The following is a 19,413-nucleotide window of genomic DNA, read 5'->3' as shown; positions in this document are numbered from 1 at the left end:
CGTTTGGGACTTTTGTTTTGCTAAAAAACCCCCAAGCATAGGGAAGAAAAGATCTTTGTCTTTCAACTGTGAGCAAAGAAAGCTCGTAGTATATGTCCGAGGGCCACCAGAAATCCCCTAGCAACCAGGCTTAATGATCCCGATATTTCGCTGCAGGATCATAGGAAATCAGAAACTCGTACAAAAGCACTGCTGTTATTTAAAATATGAAGTTGCTGCTGGAGGCTTCTTTATAAAGAGGCCCAGAATGGGCAAACCCTATTCCTCTTGGTATTTATAGCTTGCCTTTTAGCATGTGCACACATAGTCCTTGTGCTTTGAAACAGCTGGGACTGACTGAAAACTGGGGCCCCGAGGTCAGGGTCTGAAACAGAGACCGAGGAGTTTTAACTTCAGGCTATCGTCTTTGGAAACTTGCAGCCTGAGCCAACGAACCGGGAAGTTTTTGTAGAAATGTGGGGGAACTTTGCATCGCACGCTCCCTTCCCTGCTGGCGCGGAGATTTCACGTGGCTGTAGGTGAGCTGACTGGCATGATTAATCACCTTCGGCATCTCTTTCCTGTGCTGGGAAGTTTGGAGACAATGAAAGGAAAATTACTGGAGCAGGCCTGTTCTTTGCAAACCCCAGGGCTGCAGTGTCTGTGGATGGCAGGTCTTACAACACATCCATCTCCCGTGTTGCAGCAGGTACACAAATAAGCCCAAACGGACCAGGAGGCCATTAAAAGCTGTAATCATCTCAGCTGCATTGGCCTGGAGGATCATGCGGGTGATACGTATCGGTTTGGCATGCTGCCATTGCTGAGCATGGATGCAGTGATCGAATGCTGGGTCCCTGCCCGTCCCCTCCAAAGGTTCCTGCTGCAGCATCGTGCTTGTCACTACTCCCCTGTCCCAGCGGGGAGGTGGGACCCTCTTGTAAGGCCGTATGAACGCTACACAGCCTGGGCAGCACTCGCCTCTGTGCCGGGGAGCAGCTCCGCAGGGAACTTTGCCGTTTCGAAGTGGAAAAGTGCCTGTGCTTTGCATATGCTTTCCACTTGGGAGTGAAGAAGTGGCTTTTATCAGGATGGGCATGTGTCTTCATGGCCTGGTTCCTGCTGCGGCTGTCTCGGGGGAGGCTGTCGATGAGGTGGATGGCAGAAGCAGCAGATTACACTTCCAGCTTTAGTGCAGACTGCAGATGGAGCAGGACTCTGCTGTTGCTACAGAAACAACGACGCACAGGATGCATAAAGGCAGCGTCCTTTGACAGAGACATGAGGTACTTAGATACCTCAGCTTGAATGCTACATCCTTTTTTGAGACAGCCTTCAGGAAGGACCTGGTGGGGAGTGTCCAGAGAAGAGCAGTCAGATGCCTAGATGATGTGGTAGCAAGGGATGATCGGGGGGCTTGGACTTCTGTTTTCTAGCAGAGGAAAAGCTAAAGGAGGTGTTATGGCAGTCTTTGTGTATGTAAGAAGTTGTTGCAGGCAAGGAGAGAGTGATCTGTTCTCCATGTCAACTCTTGCAGGACAAAAAGTAATGGGTGTGTTTTGTCAACGGAGATTGCGGCAGGGAACTCTCTGCCTGCAGGGAGCATGCAGACAGATGGCCCAAAAGTGGCAGGGAGTCTCCATTGAGATGGCGGAGGACAGGCTCAACAGACATCTGCTCTGAACGATGCTATTTTGGGGTGGATATTTGGGCTAGCTGGCCTGTTACCACCCTGTCCAGCACTGCTGTCTGTGATTCTGCACTTTGCAGAAGAAGGAACCTAACAGCTTTTGTTTTACTTGTTTATGCAGGTAGTTTTGCAGAGAAGGCTTACGAGTGGAGCTCAGAGGAGGAGGAGTCTGTGAGGAAGGCAGGACCAGTGCAAGTCCTCATTGTCAAAGATGATCATTCCTTTGAACTGGATGAAGCTGCACTGAACCGCATCCTCCTCTCAGAGGCTGTCAGAGATAAAGAGGTCGTGGCCGTGTCCGTTGCTGGAGCTTTTAGAAAAGGAAAATCGTTCCTGATGGACTTCATGCTGCGGTACATGTACAATAAGGTATGGCTCCAGCTCAGGTGGATCTTCCCAGGGGTATGCTGCTGCTGCTTATTGCTCTCATGTATCGCCCAGGGATGAGCTGGACGGGACACTGGCTTGGTGCTCTAGGAATGCTCAAGCCTCCCGTTAGCATGGGCTTCACAAAATAAAATAGAGCAGATCCTTCCACAGCCTTGTGCACCAGTGGGTCTCTAGTGGACTCTTGACTTCGTAGCAGAGATGTTCACATTTGATGCCCTGCAGGAAACCTCTCTTATAGGGGCTGCCCCCCTCCAGTACTGGGGTGGAGGCAGCACAGAGGAAAAGTGTAAACCCAAAGTGAGATGAGAACTCCAGCAACTTCTTCTGTTCCTACCACAGGAAGCAGTGGACTGGGTTGGAGATTACAACGAGCCTCTGACTGGTTTCTCCTGGAGGGGAGGGTCTGAGCGGGAGACGACTGGCATTCAGATATGGAGCGAGGTTTTCCTGGTGGATAAGCCCGATGGTAAAAAGGTGTGTGCTTCTCTGTTGCGTAGCTGTCTGTTGCTGGTCAACTCATTTTTCTCTTCCAGTTTTCGTAAGATTCCCCTGCCTTGTCTTAGGTTGCTCAAATGCCTGTGCAAGTTTAGAGAAGGTCTTCAATACCATATCCCTAATTTAGCATGAATGGGTTTAATGCAATGAGTTGATATGATGTCTAGGTGTCCCTGATATGTTCTCTAGGTGTCCCTCTAACTCTGGGCATCCCAGAGTTTATTTCTCTGCTATTCCCAGGGATCTTGAATCTGAGGTCCTTGCAAACTACTCCCCTTTCCTAGAGCTATGGAATGGAGTGTCTTCATTCAGGGTGGTCAAATACAATGCAAACTGGATTTTGGGGCATCCTGCAAATTCAACTCATAGCCAGGAATATTTGTATTCATTTACACTTTAACGAAGAGCCCAACATCAAAGTGACACTGAATTATTCACGGTGTGATTTCTAATACTGGCTGAATGTGTTTTGGGTTAAGGAGGTGCGATATGCTGCCGTGTTTGGCTTCTGTGACATGAAGCTACTGCAGACTCAGGAAAAGACCCATCCACACTGACAGCAAGTATTTGAGGAGCAAAGCAGTTCCCTCCTCTGCGTTGCATAGCATTCATTTCGCTGCCTGCTGCAGTCATCGTGCTGTCAAGAGTGACTGGGGCTGCTCTTTTCCTTTGTCCTCCACCAATTATAAGTCTGAGGCAGAAGCGGAGAGATTCCCAGCCCAATAATGCAGCTGATGTTCACCCCCCCACCCCTTTGGCATTTGAGAGTGATTTTGCTTGGATGCAGATGCTGAATGGGTGCATCCAAGATGACGTGGAGCTTTCTGCCTCTCAGGTTGCGGTGTTGCTGATGGACACGCAGGGGACCTTTGACAGCCAGTCCACCCTGCGGGATTCGGCCACCGTGTTTGCCCTTAGCACGATGATCAGCTCGATACAGGTAAGAAGGGGGATGTCTCCAGGAATCACTTCCTAAAAGGCGGTGGCAAAAACCCAGTAGCTTGGCACCAGCCTGACAGCAGCTAGCCAGGGCCTTTGGTGGGAGAGACAAAGGATTCACACATGACTCCATCATCACAGGGAACAGTCTCATCTCCTCATCTCACTCCAAGAGCAGGGCCAGCAGCAGATGCATCCCTTTGCTTCCAGCTACCAAAGAGGAAAGGACCTTGGTCTGGGGAACTGTGTGTGCTTTTGTCTCAGTGGTGCTGGAGAAACCTCTGGGCTGGAGGTGTCGCACACCAGTGATCGCATAGCCTGTTAGGGCTTCCCTTCTTACCATCCGGCCTTTGCTCTTGGAGGACAGCGTAAATGGGATGGAAGCTGTGTCTTGGTACAGAGCTCAGCACATCGTAAAAATGGAGAAGGAGGAACATTATTTGGACCTGACAAGCTTCCAGGCTGGGGCATGACAGCTCCTGGTCCTCCCATGCTGGAGTGTTTTGCTGCACAGGGAGCAGCAGTGCCTGTCTGTCTGACAGTGTGAGTCTGTCCAGCAGTACAGCTGTGCTTGTACCGGCACCACAGGCCAGCTGGGTCTTTGGCTGTGTCCCCATGGCAATGTCGTAGGCTTTAACCACACTGACCCACACGTTGGCCCAAAGGACAGGCCATTCTGAGCGCTGTGAATTTTTTGTTTTTAAATGCAGGTTTATAACTTGTCCCAGAACGTGCAGGAGGATGATCTGCAGCACTTGCAGGTAAGACCCTTGTCCCTGCTGTTCCGCAGCACTGGGGTGCCTGGATTATGCTCCGCACTTGCAAGCTGTGTTACTCTGGAAAGGCACTTCCGCATTCGGAGCCACAAAAGGGTTTTTCAGTTTCCCAACTCTCATATTGGTTCATGGGCATGGAGGAACAGTCATTTGATTTGAAACCTGACTTGCCTATGCTCTTGTAGTGTGGCTTTTTGGGGGCCTGAGTCCTTTGGCAGGGCAGTCAGTGGGACACTCGCCAGGACTGTTCCTGTCTCTGGGACGCGTGCCTTCCTCGAGGCTGATTGCCTGTGGAGCTGGAAATGGCCCACGGCTGTGCTTCGTGCTGCAGCGGGTGGCTGGAGGGCATGGAGAGGCTGAAGGAACCAAGGCTGTTAAGTCGAGACAAAAGTGGCTGAGAGGGGAGGTGGTGACGGTCTTCAGCTGTATAGGAGGCTGCTGCAAAGTGGAGGGCAGTATCTTATCCCAGTGCATGGGACCAGTTGTCATGGGTGGTGCTGCAGCCAGAGAGGGTTAAGTTGGCTTTCTAATGGTGAAGTTAGAGGAGCATCAAACAGACTGTGTAGGGTAGAGTACCCATTACAGACCATCTCGGCGAGGAGCACCCATCACAGGTCTGCCAGGAACAGTTTGCATACAGCTCATGCTGGCCTGTGTGTCCTTTGGTGGGATTATACTGGGGTTTCTCGGGGAGCAGAGACCCATGAGAGGCCAGGACCGACCCATGAGGCTGGAAACACGCAATGACTTGCAGCGAGGGGCTAAAGTGGCTGGTAAAGGGAGGGATCCAGGGTAGTTAACTATGTATTGGCTGTACTCCTGCTGTGAGCGTCCGTCCGCTGCTCCATGAGTAGGGGCAGTAAAAGTGCTCATTTGACTTAAGTGATGGGGAAGCTGAAGGTAGAGGTTCCACTGTTCATGCTGTAGGACGGGATCTCTGGGTTGTTAGGAGAAGCCTGAAGAAATTGGGTAGCCCTTTATAAGCCTGGATATTGACATCTGGTACTGGCTCAATACAAGTGACCCCTAAGGGTAATTACAGCCGTGTCTGTTGGAGACAAGCAGCTAATTGGATTTTTGTGGCACACATGTCCTGCCCATTTCCTGATATTACCTCTAGCTTTCTCTTCTGTTTAGCTGGTTGATTGATTGGTTAGGTGGGTTTTTCGAGGAGCTTAAGAAAAAGGAAAGAAAAGCAAAAGTCGGGCTGGAAAAATCAGCATTTGAAAAATTTTGTAGCATTTCAGTCAGTAAATATTTTTAACAATAATGCCTTTTTAACATTGAATTTATCCAATGCAACTCTGATCTTTCGGCTCGGATTTTAAGCCATTATTGTTTACCATGTTGACCCATTTTTAGGCATCTGTGAAATACATTATTGTGCCTTCAGTTAGAAATTACAGTCCAGAGAGACTGGAGAGCCTTCAAATCTCGCTGGTAGGCTGATCTTACGGTCTTTGCACAGTGGGTGTTTGCAGGGAAAGTACTTATTTCTGAATTCATTTCCGCTGCTTCTTGGAGTGTTTAGAGAGAGCGGGGCTCCAGCAGTCCCCTGTAGCACGTGAAGTTTCTGGTTGGTACGAAAGCAACAGCAAGCAGCTGATTTGAGCCATTTTTCACACATTTGGCAGTCAAAAATTCCAGGCTGAGAGCTTTCACGTGAGGGCTCAGCACGGTGATTGTCTGTTAACAGCTCCGTGTGCCTCTCAGATGTGAACTGAAAGCGCACAGCCAGCCAGTTTCTGTTCCAGCTCTGCAAATGGTGCTGTTAGCCCTGAGTCAACAACCGTCCCTCGCTGCTGTGCCTGTGGCCCGGCCGTGCAGACTGACAAGCTAACAGTCCTGTTGTTCTTTGCTTCTCCTTCCAGCTTTTCACCGAGTATGGCCGGCTGGCCATGGAGGAGACATTCTTGAAACCTTTCCAGGTGAGTCCCAGGGTCCTGGCCAGCACACATCCCCTCTGCCGGAGGTGGCTTGGCCCCGAGCCGGTTGGCTTCACCACGAGGTGTCACTGCAGTTTGCAGGACGGGGAGGAGATGGGGATGCCTGGGGACTGGCTCAGCTGCGCAAAGGAAAGCTTTGTGCTTCCTTGCCCCCAAAGAGGCTTCCAAATACATCCAATATCCCTCTTTCTTTCCTTTCTGAACTCTTGCCATCTCGAGAGCTCTGCCCTGTCCTGCCAGATGTCCTGCTTGGAAAGCAGTCAGGTTTTGCAGCAGGTTTGTCACGCTGTCTACCCAGGGACTCTGCCTGGCCTTCACTCTGAGAGGTTTGAACCTGCCTGCCCCGGGAATCCCTGCTCCTGGCAAAATGAAAGGACAAGGATTAGCTCAGAGCTCTCGCAAGTGACAGCAGAGCTGTGGGAAGGCTCGGTTTAAGTGGGGTTTTAACTTCAAATAAGGGACATCTGTTCACCCTGCTGCTTCCCAACCTGTGAAAAGCTGGCGTTCAAAAAAGGGAGAGCATCAGGCAGAGAAGAGCTTGCTCTGGACACTAGAGCTGTGACCAGCTGGGAGGATGGTGCGCTGTGACAACCCCTTCCAGTAGGAAAGTGAATGTGAACAAAAAGAGACAAAGCAGAAGATAGGGGGGCAGAAGGAACCCATGACACGGCTGTGGCAGCTCACTAAAGCTCCAGTCCTTTAACAGATCAAGTAATGATTTCATATGGCTTTGATTATGGCTGCGCAGAATCCTGTGCACCTGGGAGGCTTGGAAGGTGGTTGAACAGATTTCGAAGCTTTTGTGGGTTTGCGGGACCAGGTGCGAGGCAGGGAACAGGGCCTAAGGGGATGGAGGGAGCGATGCTGTGAGGTCCCCACATGTCCTGACGCCACAGTGGAGCTTGATGCATGATCAGGGTGGTAAATAGAAGGAAAACATCTGTGGGGCTCTGGCCTTATCCTGTACAAGTTGTTCCTTTAATCAGATGCTCTTTGGCAGTCCCAATGGCTTGCTCCAACTTCCAGCTGGCATCCACAGTAGGTTAGGTGGTAGCTGGATGGGGGTTTGTGAGCCTCCGAAAGTGGAAAACAGCAGAGAGCAAAACATGCTGTAAAAATGCAAATAGTAATTGGGAATGGGTTACAGTTATTTTACTTTTGCCTTCCAACATAAAAAGAAGCTTTCCGTCCTCACCACCATCCTGGAAGGCCTAAGGGGTTTATAGGGTGTCTGTGGTCAGGAAGTGGAAATAAAATTAAAAGGTTAAAAAATACAACAAATGAACAAATTGAGATTTTGGGGAGCTTTGAGGGTATGTTGGATGCTGGCATGGGCAGATGACTGATAAACAATGTGAAAGCTACCGGTAAAAGTATATGACTTGTAGTAGCAAGAGCTAGGAGAAAATTGTAACATGGTACAGAAAAAAGCCAGACATTAAATAAATATTCCTGTTCCTTATTTAAAAACTCTCAGGATAATGTAGCCAAATATTTCAGTGAAAGTGAAATACTTCCTACTCCATCAGTAGAAAGGAGGCTGTAAGGGGAAACTTTTAAATATGCTTAAGTCATTAGGACTGGATAATAGGCTCTGATTTTACCAAAGACCATAACTGCTGTTAAGTCACACAGTTTTGTGCATAGCAAGCCTTGTCAAACCATCCCATTATAAATTTTTAAAAGACCATGAGTTCAGTTGATAAAGGTAACTATCACCATGATATGTTGCCTTCTGTAAGCTTTATCTCCCTGTGATGCTGGTTAAAAGCAAATGAACAACATACTAAGTCAGCATTGTCTATTTTAATCCATTGTAAATGGATTAAAAACTCATTAACTGATAGACGACAGAGGACGCTAAACTAATTTTAATAGGGAATCATCATCCTTCAGAAGTGTTTCCTTGGGACTCCCCCCAGGGTATCTCTGATTCACTGTCATCTTCATTAATGATCTGGGGAAAAATATCAAACGATTGGTGGTAACCCTTGCGGATGTGATAAAATTTGGTAGAAGGATCGATGGTGATGTGGCCAGGTGAGCAATGGAGATCTGTCCACATCGCAAAGTAGGCTTGTTCCTGCAAAGCGTGTTTTTAAAGACAGCCAAGCGTTTTGATTAGGAAGCAGGAGAAGGGTGATGGTAAATAAACTGCTTTTCCAGGGGAGCGTGCAGCTCAGTGCCTGCAGCTGAGGGTGGACAAAGTCAGACTAGCAACGAGGAGCACACTGTTAATGAGGGGGCAATTTAATGGTTAGGGTGGCTTAACGAGAGATGCAGGGGCTTCTCTGGTAGCTGCAGGCTTTAAACCGAGACAGCTCTCTTTGCAGAGAGCTTTTCTTCGGTGAGGTTCCTGTAAGTCAAACAAGCTGAATCTCTTTTGTCCTTAAAATACATGAATCTGTAAAGGAGGCTTTGGAAGACAGCTCCTATAGGGAAACGCTGCCAAGCAGGGAGAGCACTGAAAGTGTCGATAGCGGGGCAGTTGCATTGATCCTGCTGGAAGGGAAGTATTACTTGGCAGTGGAAAATTAACATTCCCCTTTGGCTCCCTCCTCTCCACGGTGTGTCCTCAGTGAAGTGTAACCGCCTGCGCTGCCCCATGCGCCCTCGCCAGATGCCAGCCCTGGTCGTGATGCCTTTGCAAAGGCTGCGCATGGTGCCTGGCGGTTTGCGAGGCTGGAGGGGCTGAGGGTGGGTATGAGGCATGGTGAAGACAGCACGTCTGGAACAATTTTGCTTAAGAAGAAAGAAAGTAATTCCCGAGTCAAGCAGTGCAAGACATGCATAATGTGTTTGTGGAAAAGTCCTAAACATGGACATGTCTCCTAAGCATCTCGCAGTCTTAGAAAGAACAGCGTGTCCTGAAACATCTAACTGGGTGCAGTTGCTGTGGCTTGTCATGCAGTTAGGAATGGCCAACTCACTCTTCTATGTTTTTTTTTTCCTTTCCTGATGTTTTATGGAAGAGAAGTAAGGAGGGGAAATATTTTCCCTCCCTCCCCTAAATCTTCGTTCTAAACATAGACAATTTTTAGGGAAATTCCAGTGAAGTGGATTCCACTTGCTGACCTGCTTATTCATCTGCATGAGAGAAACCCTGGCACCCCTGCCAGGCCCTCCTGGGCTTCGATGTTCAGGGCTTCCTCCTCCAAACCACGGATTCGTTACACAGGACGTAGGTCCCTTGCACAGATGAGACACTGAAGGCAGGATTTTTTCTGAAAACATTTTTTTTTTTTTTTTTTAAAAGATTGAAAGTTCACCGTACTGGTATTTATTTATTTATTGCATAGGAACTTTGAATGCCTTAATAAAGATTACAAAAGCCAGTGATTTCTTACTCACCCTTGTTATCCTGCATCTGCTTCTCATTAAAAGTCTGTCTGGAAGGCTGCCCAGTGAAAAAGGCTGAAAAAATGAGCCTGTAAAATTCCCATAGGATGGAACTAAATGTGGCTGGAATTGGGGAGCTTGTTGCCTTTTGTCCTGGTTAGGAAAAATCTCTTTCTTGTTCTGCAGTTTAAATGATTGATGCTATTCTGCAAGCTAGGGAATCAAACTGCCACCCAGCAAACCCGTACAGCGGTCCGGGGTTTGCTACCCTCCTTCCCCCTTGTAGGACATAGCCACATGTGCAGTGAGTCTGCATGGTCTCAGCACCACGCTGGGATGGCCCTGCACAGAGGGGTATTTCCACCAGTAAAGGTGTGAGTTGCTGCTGGAGCCGGGCAGAGACTCAGGGCCAGGTCTTGTTGTGGCATGAAGGTGGGGGCGAGGGTGCCGGGGGGTCCTGCCACCGCTGCGGGCTCCGATGGCTGAGCGTGACTGGCTGCTGCAAGCGGTGGCAGTGGGGAAGGAGGCCCTGAACTCCCTTGTGAACCCCTTTTTGATAATGTACCGCAGAGTTACACGTCTCACGTAGCCACTCCTGGTCCTGCGATTAGCAGCAAACAACAGAGCGATGCCTGTGAAAGATGAGTTTTTCCGAGCTGGAGCAGCTGGTAACTTTGACTCAGGGGGTACTGTATGGCACTGACCCCATTGTGTTTCTCTCTCTGCTTTCTAGTCCCTTATATTCCTTGTTCGTGACTGGAGCTTCCCATATGAATTTTCCTACGGATCCGATGGTGGCGCAAGATTTTTGGAGAAGCGGCTGAAGGTGCGTTCTTTTTGACCTGAGTTCGTTTAATGAGCAGTGCTAGCCGGGGGGTATGTTCATGGGTGATGGAGAGTGAAGAGGCAAATCTGGCTTGTGACCCAGGGATGATACACTGCCATCACCTGTGTGGATGGAGAGCGCACAGGGTACGAGGGTGAGACCTTGATCTGGGGGACAGCCGGCGCTGGCGAGTGTAATCCTGGGCAGGGAGCAGGGAATGGGATGCAGAGCGCCGGCACCAGTGAGGGTTCAGCTGAGTGGCCACGGTGAACCGCAGTGTACAGAGATGCTGGTGACGGTCACACTTACCCAGTGCCTTAAAATCACAGAGGAGGCATTTTAAGAGGCTGAATTTCTTTGCCATGTTTGGTGGAGGGCTGAGGCCGCCTGTCCTAGGCATCTGCCCAAGCCCAGGCTCCCTGGGGCTCTCTTGCTGGGAGCAGCTGGGAGAGGCATTAGAGATGGGAGAGTCAGCAGATTCCCTAGAGACCAGTTTTAATAATAGGTAGTTGTACAGTAAAACTGATGGGCAAGGGCTCCGCTGGGATTAATCGGGAAATGCGTGGGTGATTTGGTAGTGGTGAGACCTAATTAAAGGGGGGACAAGAAAGGCCCTGGTGGGAAATCCCAAATGTTTTTGTATTCCAGTCATACACAGACATGCACATTTTCCAAACGATAATAACATGCCCCAGGGCATGTGGTCAGAGATACGCTTGTTCCTTGGTAGCTGGAGGAGCCTTCTCTTTGTCCTCGTGCGGCATACCCCTACGGAAGTGTCCTTCTGGCTTGCTTTTCCCGCTGTAAGCAGCCATGGTGCGGAGTACCCCGTGCTCCTGCCAGCACTGCTGACCCAGCGTTACTGGTGTCCCCATCAGAAGGAAACCCCCCAACTCCAAACTGGTCTCTTGCAGGTCTCAGGAAATCAGCATGAAGAGCTGCAGAATGTCAGAATCCAAAATCTCCTGCTTCCTCTTACCTCACCCGGGGCTGAAAGTCGCCACCAACCCTAATTTCGATGGAAAACTGAAAGGTATGAAGGCAAAGGTCTGGTTTTTCAGTGGATACCTTAGATGCCCTGGTAGACTGTCCCACTGGTTCCTGAAAGTATTTTCCATGAAAAAACTTCTGGGAGAGGAGTTGGATCCTCCTCCCAACGACGTACACGCGCTTGGCTCATTCTTCCAAGTCTAGCAGCTGCCTGTTCGTTGACAGATGTTTTTAACCTAAGACAGAGGTGGACACCCAAAAGGTGTGGGAGGCCCAAAAGGTGTGGGAGGCCAAGACAGATGTGGAGGCCGAAAAGGTATGGGAGGCCGAAAAGGTATGGGAGGCCAAGACAGATGTGGAGGCTGAAAATGTCTCAGAGCCGCTGGCAATATGCACTGTCAGGACAGATGGCTGATAGGCAACCGGGGAGGGCAGGGCTGAGATAGGAAATTTATGGACACGGAGTTAAGCCTGTAATTAACCAATTATGCCTGACTTGCAATTCGGCACAGATGCAGAGTGGTGCAGACTGGTTGCTGGAAGGCAGGCTGGTGCTTGCGGAGGGTGGAAGGCCGGTTACACGTGCTCTCAAGGGAACGTTATTTCACTTTGAAAAGCTTTCCAAGGAATATTTAATCTTCCTGACTTATCTTATCAGTGGTTTTCCTACAGGTCAGACTTAGTTCAACAGGTAAAGAAAAAGGGGAAGGAAAAAAAGCCATCTCCACCTTCAAAGGAACCACATGCTGTGAATTTTTTTAGTTGTTTGTTGTGAACCAACTGCTTACCAGCATCGCTGGTTACAGGCTGCTTGCAATCTTAGCAATAGAGAAAGTGTCCCATTAGTCACTCAAAATAAATTAGCAGACAGAAAGATGTTACTTTTTCTCTGGTTTTGTCTGGCTAGTGATCAGACGATGACTTCTGGCAAACTCCGAGCTAACCAGCAAGCGAGGCAGCGGTGGGGAGGCGTGCTGGTGGAAACTGAGCTGATCTCTGTTAGTTCCCCCCCTTAATGTCAGGTGCTGAGTAGTGCTGAACAAGTGGTGTGTGCTGAACTGGCACAGGAGTTGGCAGCGGCTTCTTGATGCCATTTTTCATGTTCCCTCAGAGCTGTACTCAGCTTTTTGTGCTCTGATGGAAGAAATGTGGGGAAACTTCCCCTCTCTCCTTACTTTCCAAATGCCTGGATGTTGCATTGTTTTTTCTGTCTCCAGCCTTGTACAGTTCAATTTAAATGGCAATAAATGGATGTCAGACGCTACGAAGCGATAAAAATGACTGTTAGGAGATGAGTCTGCCTCTGTTGAAGCGACACAAGCAGCCCTTGGACCCCTCAAACAGCGCCCTGTGCCAGCCCTGTGCTTTGGCAAAGGGGACGGGCTGGTGGGAGCAGAGATTGTGGTACCTGCACCAGGGGGTGTCTGATGGTGCAATGTAAACGCACAGTCACTCGCAGGAGTCCTTAGTGTACCTGTACAAGTGCCTAATGGTTTGCAAAAGCTTTGCAGTGAGAATTTCACATGTGGGTTCATAGAGGACCAAGAATTCGGCACAGAAATATCTTACCTGCTGGCACAGGAGGTGGCAGGGATGAGAGCCGGAGAGCCTAAGCTCTGGCAGAAGATTTCCACTACGGGTGCCATAGAGGGGCAAAGGGAAGGCACAGCGTGTGTCCATGCCCTGTACACTAAAGGTCATGATTTGCAGGGAGTGTATGTGTCTAGGCAAGAAGATGCTGCTCTCTGGCTACCAGCGTTGCGTGCACATTACCAGCATCATCGCCAAAAGCAGGTTTTTTTCCTATGCAGTCACGTTCGTGTTTGCGCGAGTATTTTTGAGACCATGAAGTTGATTTGTGTATATATGCACAGCTGTATATTCTGTCTGTGGGTTAAGTAACAACTTAACTGGGGCCACAATCATTTCTGAGTGCTCACATCACTAAATTATAGGGTGTCTGAGTCTCTGGCGTGACTCTCCTGCTCTTGTTTCATATGAGTGCACACTGAAGCGCAAGTCTGACGTTGGGCTGGTTCTGATGACATTGGGTTTTTTTCCCAGAAATAGACGATGAGTTCATCAAGAACTTGAAGATTTTGATTCCTTGGCTTCTTAGTCCCGAGAGCCTGGATGTTAAGGAGATCAATGGAAACCATATCACCTGTCGAGGCCTTGTGGAGTATTTTAAGGTATTGGCTTATTTAAGAGAAAGTGGGCTCATTCATCTGTGGCACACTTACACTTTTGCTGTAATTAAAGGGGAAGCGGGCAGGCCAGCACTTGATGACTGGAGGAAATGTTTTTGGTCTGGCTAATAGTCCTGACTCTCATTGCTGCAGAAAGCAAACACCTCACGGTCGCATATTTGACCACGCAGTGGGCAGGGCTGTTTTCGTCCCCTGGAGAATTGAGGACCAGGGGGAGGTAGGCTGAGGGCCGTATTCCCATTGCCTTTGGAAAAAGCTTATTTTTGTTGTCATGACTACTGGTACATTTTAATGCAAGACATCAGTGAGTAATTCTCACTACCTACTCTCCAGGGCTACCTGACTCTGGCTCCTTCTCCTTCACTGAAGGACGGAGGTAGGTGCAAATCCAATGGTAGAGATACTTAGTGTAAGTGGTGGAACGAGAGCCTTGAGTGACTGACCCAGGCCACCCAAGGAGTCGACCTCGAGCCATGCTACATAGCACTTTCTGACAGAGCATCCCCTGCTGAAGCCATCTTGTGGAGGAACGTCCTCCTCTTCTGTGCTTTTATCATCCTGTTAAAGCTGTGTCTGGAACCGGGTGGGGGTGTTTGCGTGTTGCTCGTGAATGCTGTATTCAATGTGATTTCATTTTCTGTGCACTGTTTTGCAGGCGTACATAAAGATCTACCAAGGGGAAGAATTGCCACACCCAAAGTCAATGCTGCAGGTATGTGAGTGTGAGCTGTGAGCTGGTGGGCGTTCATGCACAGTAATTGCCATTGATTTCCAGTTAGTTGTCAGAGGTGTCCAGCTAGTGCAGCACATTGGGTGCTTGTGATTTTATTTCGAATGCCTTAGTGTAACAACCCAAGAAACAGCCCTTTTGGAAGTATTTGGCAGTGACGATATGGCTTAGCGATTGCAGCGGCATGGCTTGTGCACCTCAGCCACACTGTGGTGTGCACACAGCTGAAATTATTCCCCCGCAGGTAAATAGCATCGTCTTTGGCTGCGGTGGGGCCGCACACGGAGATGACGTGGCCCCGCACGCGGGCAGCGGCTGCTGGGGTGCAGCTCTGCTGTCTGAGCCAGGCGGCTTTGCGGGAGGTTGCAGATGTAGCTGTTTGCATATGACTGAGCCTTTTATCTGTTTTCTTGCTGCTTCCCACAGCTGAAGCCAAAGTTTTCGTTGCTCTGGCTTGGAGGGTAGGAATCCTCTCTTCATGCAGGCTTTTGCCTGGGGAGACTGAGGAGACTGGACACGTAAATACGGGATAATCTTACTCGGTGTTGGTCAGAGGCTGGGAAGAGTACACTTGGCTAAGACAAGGGAGCTGTTTAATTCTGTATGTGTGCACCAGGGTACCATGCACGTGTCCTGGCCACGTACACGCATGGACTTTTTGCCAGCCAGTGGCTGCTACTCTCTGCAATTACACTTCCTAACCCTGTCTTTCTGTAGCTAAACTTTGTACCCCTTTTGCCCTTCTTGCAGGCCACAGCAGAAGCCAACAATTTAGCAGCAGTTGCCACTGCCAAAGACACCTACAGCAGGAGAATGGAAGAGGTAGGTGGTGCTGAGCATGTCGTTTCACAGTGCTCATGTCTCCTGGCTCTCCTGCCCTCATGAGGAAACCTCCCTGCCTGGGTTCCTGGTAGAAAATGTCCTGCATGGACTTGCCCAGGACTGGTTACAGTGCTGCACAGGGTCCCAAAGAGGGTGTCTCCTATGTTGATGGTGGAAAAGGGGCTTTCTGGCAGGCTGGAGGAGAGCAATGCCCGGTCAGGGTATCAAGGCAGGACAGGGGAGGGTGATTGGCAAATGGTCACTGTTTCATCCGATGGCAGCTCTTTGCAGACCACGTGGCTTCTGCTGAATTTGCATCCTCTTCCCAGCCTGCCCCAGCACGGGTAGATGCAACCCCAAAATATGATGTAGTGGGGTGGCGGCGCTACGTGACCATGCAGCCCGTGCTATGGCTGGTGCTAATTAGGGGATAAAGTCATTATATCTGGCTTGTCACCTATGCCCTGTCAGCCCATCTCCCAGCTCTGGTGAGGGGATGGTTGTGATGTTTTAAGGTGAAGCTCAGACTCCAGCCTGTCTCCAGCCACTTCCAGGCCCCCACTCTGTTCATCAATATTGGAGATTGCTGGCTGTTGGCAGGAAGAAGGAACGGCGCTGCGTGGCCAAACTGCCTGTGGACTGCCCTGGGCCTTAAAACTAATGTGTCCGTGCTCTGAAGCAGAAGGAAAATGCCACGGAGTTTCCAGCACTAGAAAATGCTGGGGTTCAGGGTCCTGCCGGTCAGCGTAGCTCAGCTGTCAGTGTTGCCCGAGATCCTGGTTTGGGCCGTGAGCGAATTGAGTAGGGGAGCTGTGGGACGCAGCTTCCCAGTGCAGACACCCGCTGCCCCGTTTTAACCTGCACCTTGCAGAGCTATCCCAGGTGGACAGCACAGCCATGGAAGTCTTCCTGCAGGATCTAGTGGTCGGTGCCAAACAAGAGCCTGTAGAGCCCTAATTCCAGTGGTTTGCATGGCACAGCACAGGAGCTGTAGGTGCTGAGGTTTCTGGAGTGATTGGACTGTGTTTTCCATGCAGGTCTGTGGTGGGGACAAGCCCTTCCTTGCACCTAGTGACCTCCAGACCAAACACATGGAGCTGAAGGAGGAGGCTGTGAAGCTGTTTCGCGGGGTGAAGAAGATGGGTGGGGAGGAATTCAGCCGTCGCTACCTCCAGCAGCTGGAGAACGAAATAGATGAGCTCTACATCCAGTACATCAAGCACAATGACAGCAAGAACATCTTCCATGCCGCCCGCACCCCCGCCACGCTCTTTGTGGTCATCTTCATCACTTACGTGATAGCTGGAGTGACCGGCTTCATTGGCTTGGACATCATAGCCAGTCTGTGCAACATGATCATGGGCTTGACACTTATCACACTGTGTACCTGGGCATATATCAGATACTCTGGGGAGTACAGAGAACTGGGCGCAGTAATAGACCAAGTGGCCGCAGCGTTATGGGACCAGGTAGGATAAAGAGCTTTTGATTTAAAAAAACAAACAAACAAACAAAACCCCACCAAGTTCTTAAGCGTTGAGTGTCCTGGGGCTTTTCCTCCCCTTTAAAATGGCTTTTGCATTTGCATTTAGGGTTGTTAGATGCTCCGGCTGGGCCTGCCTGGGCAGATCCAGCTGCTTGAGCTGGTTGTGCTGTGATCAGTGAGAGAAGACTGGTGCCCTGTCTTCTTCAGACAGCAGGACAATGAGTTTTAGGCCATTTCTTAGACCTTCTAGATGGGGAAAGCAGGGACAGAGGAAATGTTTTCAGATCAGTTTATGGAGATGATTGTAAGGGGGAGATGTTGGGAGATGGGCCTGGGTAGGACTGCTCTGTGGTTGTAGTGCAGGTAGGCAGTACGAGATGGGTGGGAGAGCAGGAGTGAACAGCAAGGCTGGAGCTGTGTACCCACCCACCCCTTCCCCTGCTCGAGCCTGAGCCTCTGAATCCTGCCCAGTGTGAAAGATGAGCCATGTAGATCCGGGCTGGGGATGAGAAAACTCACAGCAAGCTATTTTGTTCTGCTTTTTTTTTTCTTCTTGACTTCCCCATCACCAAGTGCTAATTTGTGGAGCCTCAGACCTTGCAGGAATGGGGCAGCTTTGCCTAGGGTCCCACCAGGGAGGCATTCTCAGAGCTGCATGTGGTTTTTGTGTGCACATCTGTGTATGTCAAAAAGAAAGACCCGTAGCTCTCTCCTGGTTCAGGGCAGGGGTTTGGATCTCCCCTGGTCTGCTGGAGACCGAGGCCAGGTCTCGGCTCTGCCTGTTTTGGCTCTGGGCCCTGCTTTCCCGTTACAGCTGCAGCTGTGCTGGGTCAGTTGGTCTCACCCGCTTCTTTTTTTCCCAAACAACATGGGAAGGTCTTGGTTGGCCCTTGATGTCAAACAGAAACACCGCTAAAATCTTAAAAATGGTCAGAGTGAGTAATTACGCCCCTGCACCCCTCTGCGTTGCTCTGCCTGCTTTCTGAACGGCGCTGTTGCAGCTCCTGGCCCCGGCAGGGTTATCTCACAGTCCACAGCCGCAGTATTTTTAATGCTCAGTCCTTCCTGTTTCCCCTTCTGCAGCAGCCCTTTCCTCTCCCCATTGCAGAGCTGCCGGGGAAAGCCCGGACCCTGCAGGCTCCCACTGCCCCGCTTCGCCCTGGCCAGGGGAGCACCCACCGGAATGCAGCTGCAGGCCCATGTGCCAAAATAACATTTAAAGGGCTCCGATGGCTTCCTGCTCTTCCCATGGCAGAGCCAGGGTGTGAACTCATTGTTTGCTCGGCCGTCAGAAGCCACCAGCCACAGTCATTTCTGTAGTGCTCCAAGGGGGAAAGAGCTGTTCTCAACAGCTTTACCCGCTCCTTCTCTGCTTTTTATCCACCAGCGAGTTTTTGATCAAGAATGACCACATCTGCCTGCTTCCCATTGCTGTGCAGAGAGCTGCAGCTGGAGCTAAACATGCAGCTTTGGGGGAAAAAAAAAAAATGAAGCATTTATTATTCAGTTCCTTCATCAGAGCTGAGTAGTGGTGTTGCTCAGCTAGGCTGCCTTTAAAATAAGGCGGCTTGAGAGCAAGAGCAGCCCATTGCCTGCGTCCCAGGTGGGTTCATTCTGGCTGCCCTGTCCTCAGCAGCCTGAGCATCCACAGTAAACCCCGTCCATTTGCTCGGGGACCCTTTCCGGGTGCCTTTGGGAGATGCTGGCTTGTTTAAGCCCAGCATTTGCCCATCCCTGTGCAGGAACCAGTGCGGGGGGGTTAAGCAAGAACAGGCTGCAGCCAGCAGGAAGCCAGAGACACTGCCCATGTGCAACCTGCCCAGCTGGGGAAAAATAAAGAGGTTAAAGTGCCTGCAGCTGCTCCCTGGCACCCAGCTGGCTCCTGTGGGCTGCACGGCATAGCTTTCCAACTGAAGGGAAAGTTCTTCTGAAAAGGAGCTGTGCAGACGGGCAGTACTGGGGCTTGGGTGGCATGACTCTGCCCACCGTGATACACGGGGCCGGTGCCCGAGCGCCCCGGGAGGGTTCAAAGCCCTCGTGGCTCTGTCCTACACGAGCGCTCGGTGTCCCGTGGCGGCAGGACCGGCTGCAGGAGGGGTGGACGGAGCTGTGAGGGGTCCTGCAAGAGGGGCAGCCTGTGCGGGGCGAGCCCCCCTGGGAATACATGGCCATGGTGGCACCAGCAAGTGCCTGTGGCCAGAGGCCTGAGCACCGTGCGCTCCCATGGGCGTACGTGATACACAGAGATGCTTTTTTTATTTCTTTTTCTGTCTCCCCCTTCCCAATGCCTCTCCCCAGGGAAGCACGAATGAGGTAAGTGGCTCTTGTTCTCCGCATGCGACACCACTCGGCTCCCATGGGCCAGCTGGGCCGTGAGCTCCCGGGGAAAAGCGTCTCGGGCTCAGATGCATGTTTCAGCTGCATCGCTACCTTTGGGCTTGCGGAGGACAGGGGAGGGCTGCGAGGGCTCTGGGCAGCGGTGGCATCCTGGCCCTGCACCAGGACACTTGGCGGCAGCTGGGCTCTGGTTGTTCCCTGTGATCCAGATGCCTGGGGAAGGGGATTAAACATGGGCACTGCGCTCCAGGCGGTGCTGGAAGCCAAGTGGGGGAGAGATTTGGGTGGGGAGTGTGTTTGTGATGATGGGGATTTTCATCTTTCTCCCGTCAGTTCTGTTTGGGGATTTTCCTGTTGTGCTGAAAGGTCAAACTGAAACACCAGTTTGTTTTGTAGCACCAACTGTGCCGGCGTCGCGCAGGCAGGGCTCCTGCCCCAACAGCTGAGGAGCCCCCCAC

At 50.7% G+C, this 19,413-nt stretch overlaps 1 protein-coding gene across 1 annotated transcript in view; it reads left to right on the top strand.

Annotated features, from left to right (window-relative positions):
* Nucleotides 1-1,790: 1,790 nt before the first annotated feature.
* ATL1 (atlastin GTPase 1) overlaps nt 1,791-19,413 on the top strand; it is a gene marked incomplete at its 5' end in the record, with an annotated part of 20,069 nt that continues 2,446 nt past the window's right edge. The window contains 13 exon segments of the mRNA XM_009574385.1: nt 1,791-2,038; nt 2,399-2,533; nt 3,390-3,494; nt 4,204-4,254; nt 6,141-6,197; nt 10,288-10,380; nt 11,295-11,332; nt 11,334-11,413; nt 13,435-13,562; nt 14,236-14,292; nt 15,061-15,132; nt 16,170-16,601; nt 18,917-18,931. Coding sequence (XP_009572680.1) covers nt 1,791-2,038; nt 2,399-2,533; nt 3,390-3,494; nt 4,204-4,254; nt 6,141-6,197; nt 10,288-10,380; nt 11,295-11,332; nt 11,334-11,413; nt 13,435-13,562; nt 14,236-14,292; nt 15,061-15,132; nt 16,170-16,601; nt 18,917-18,931 — 1,511 coding nt within the window.

Source organism: Fulmarus glacialis, unplaced genomic scaffold, assembly GCF_000690835.1.
Source record: "Fulmarus glacialis isolate BGI_N327 unplaced genomic scaffold, ASM69083v1 scaffold24333, whole genome shotgun sequence".
Lineage (NCBI taxonomy): Eukaryota > Metazoa > Chordata > Aves > Procellariiformes > Procellariidae > Fulmarus > Fulmarus glacialis.
The sequence above is the reverse complement of the archived record's forward strand: the minus strand, read 5'-3'. Positions and strand labels throughout refer to the sequence as shown.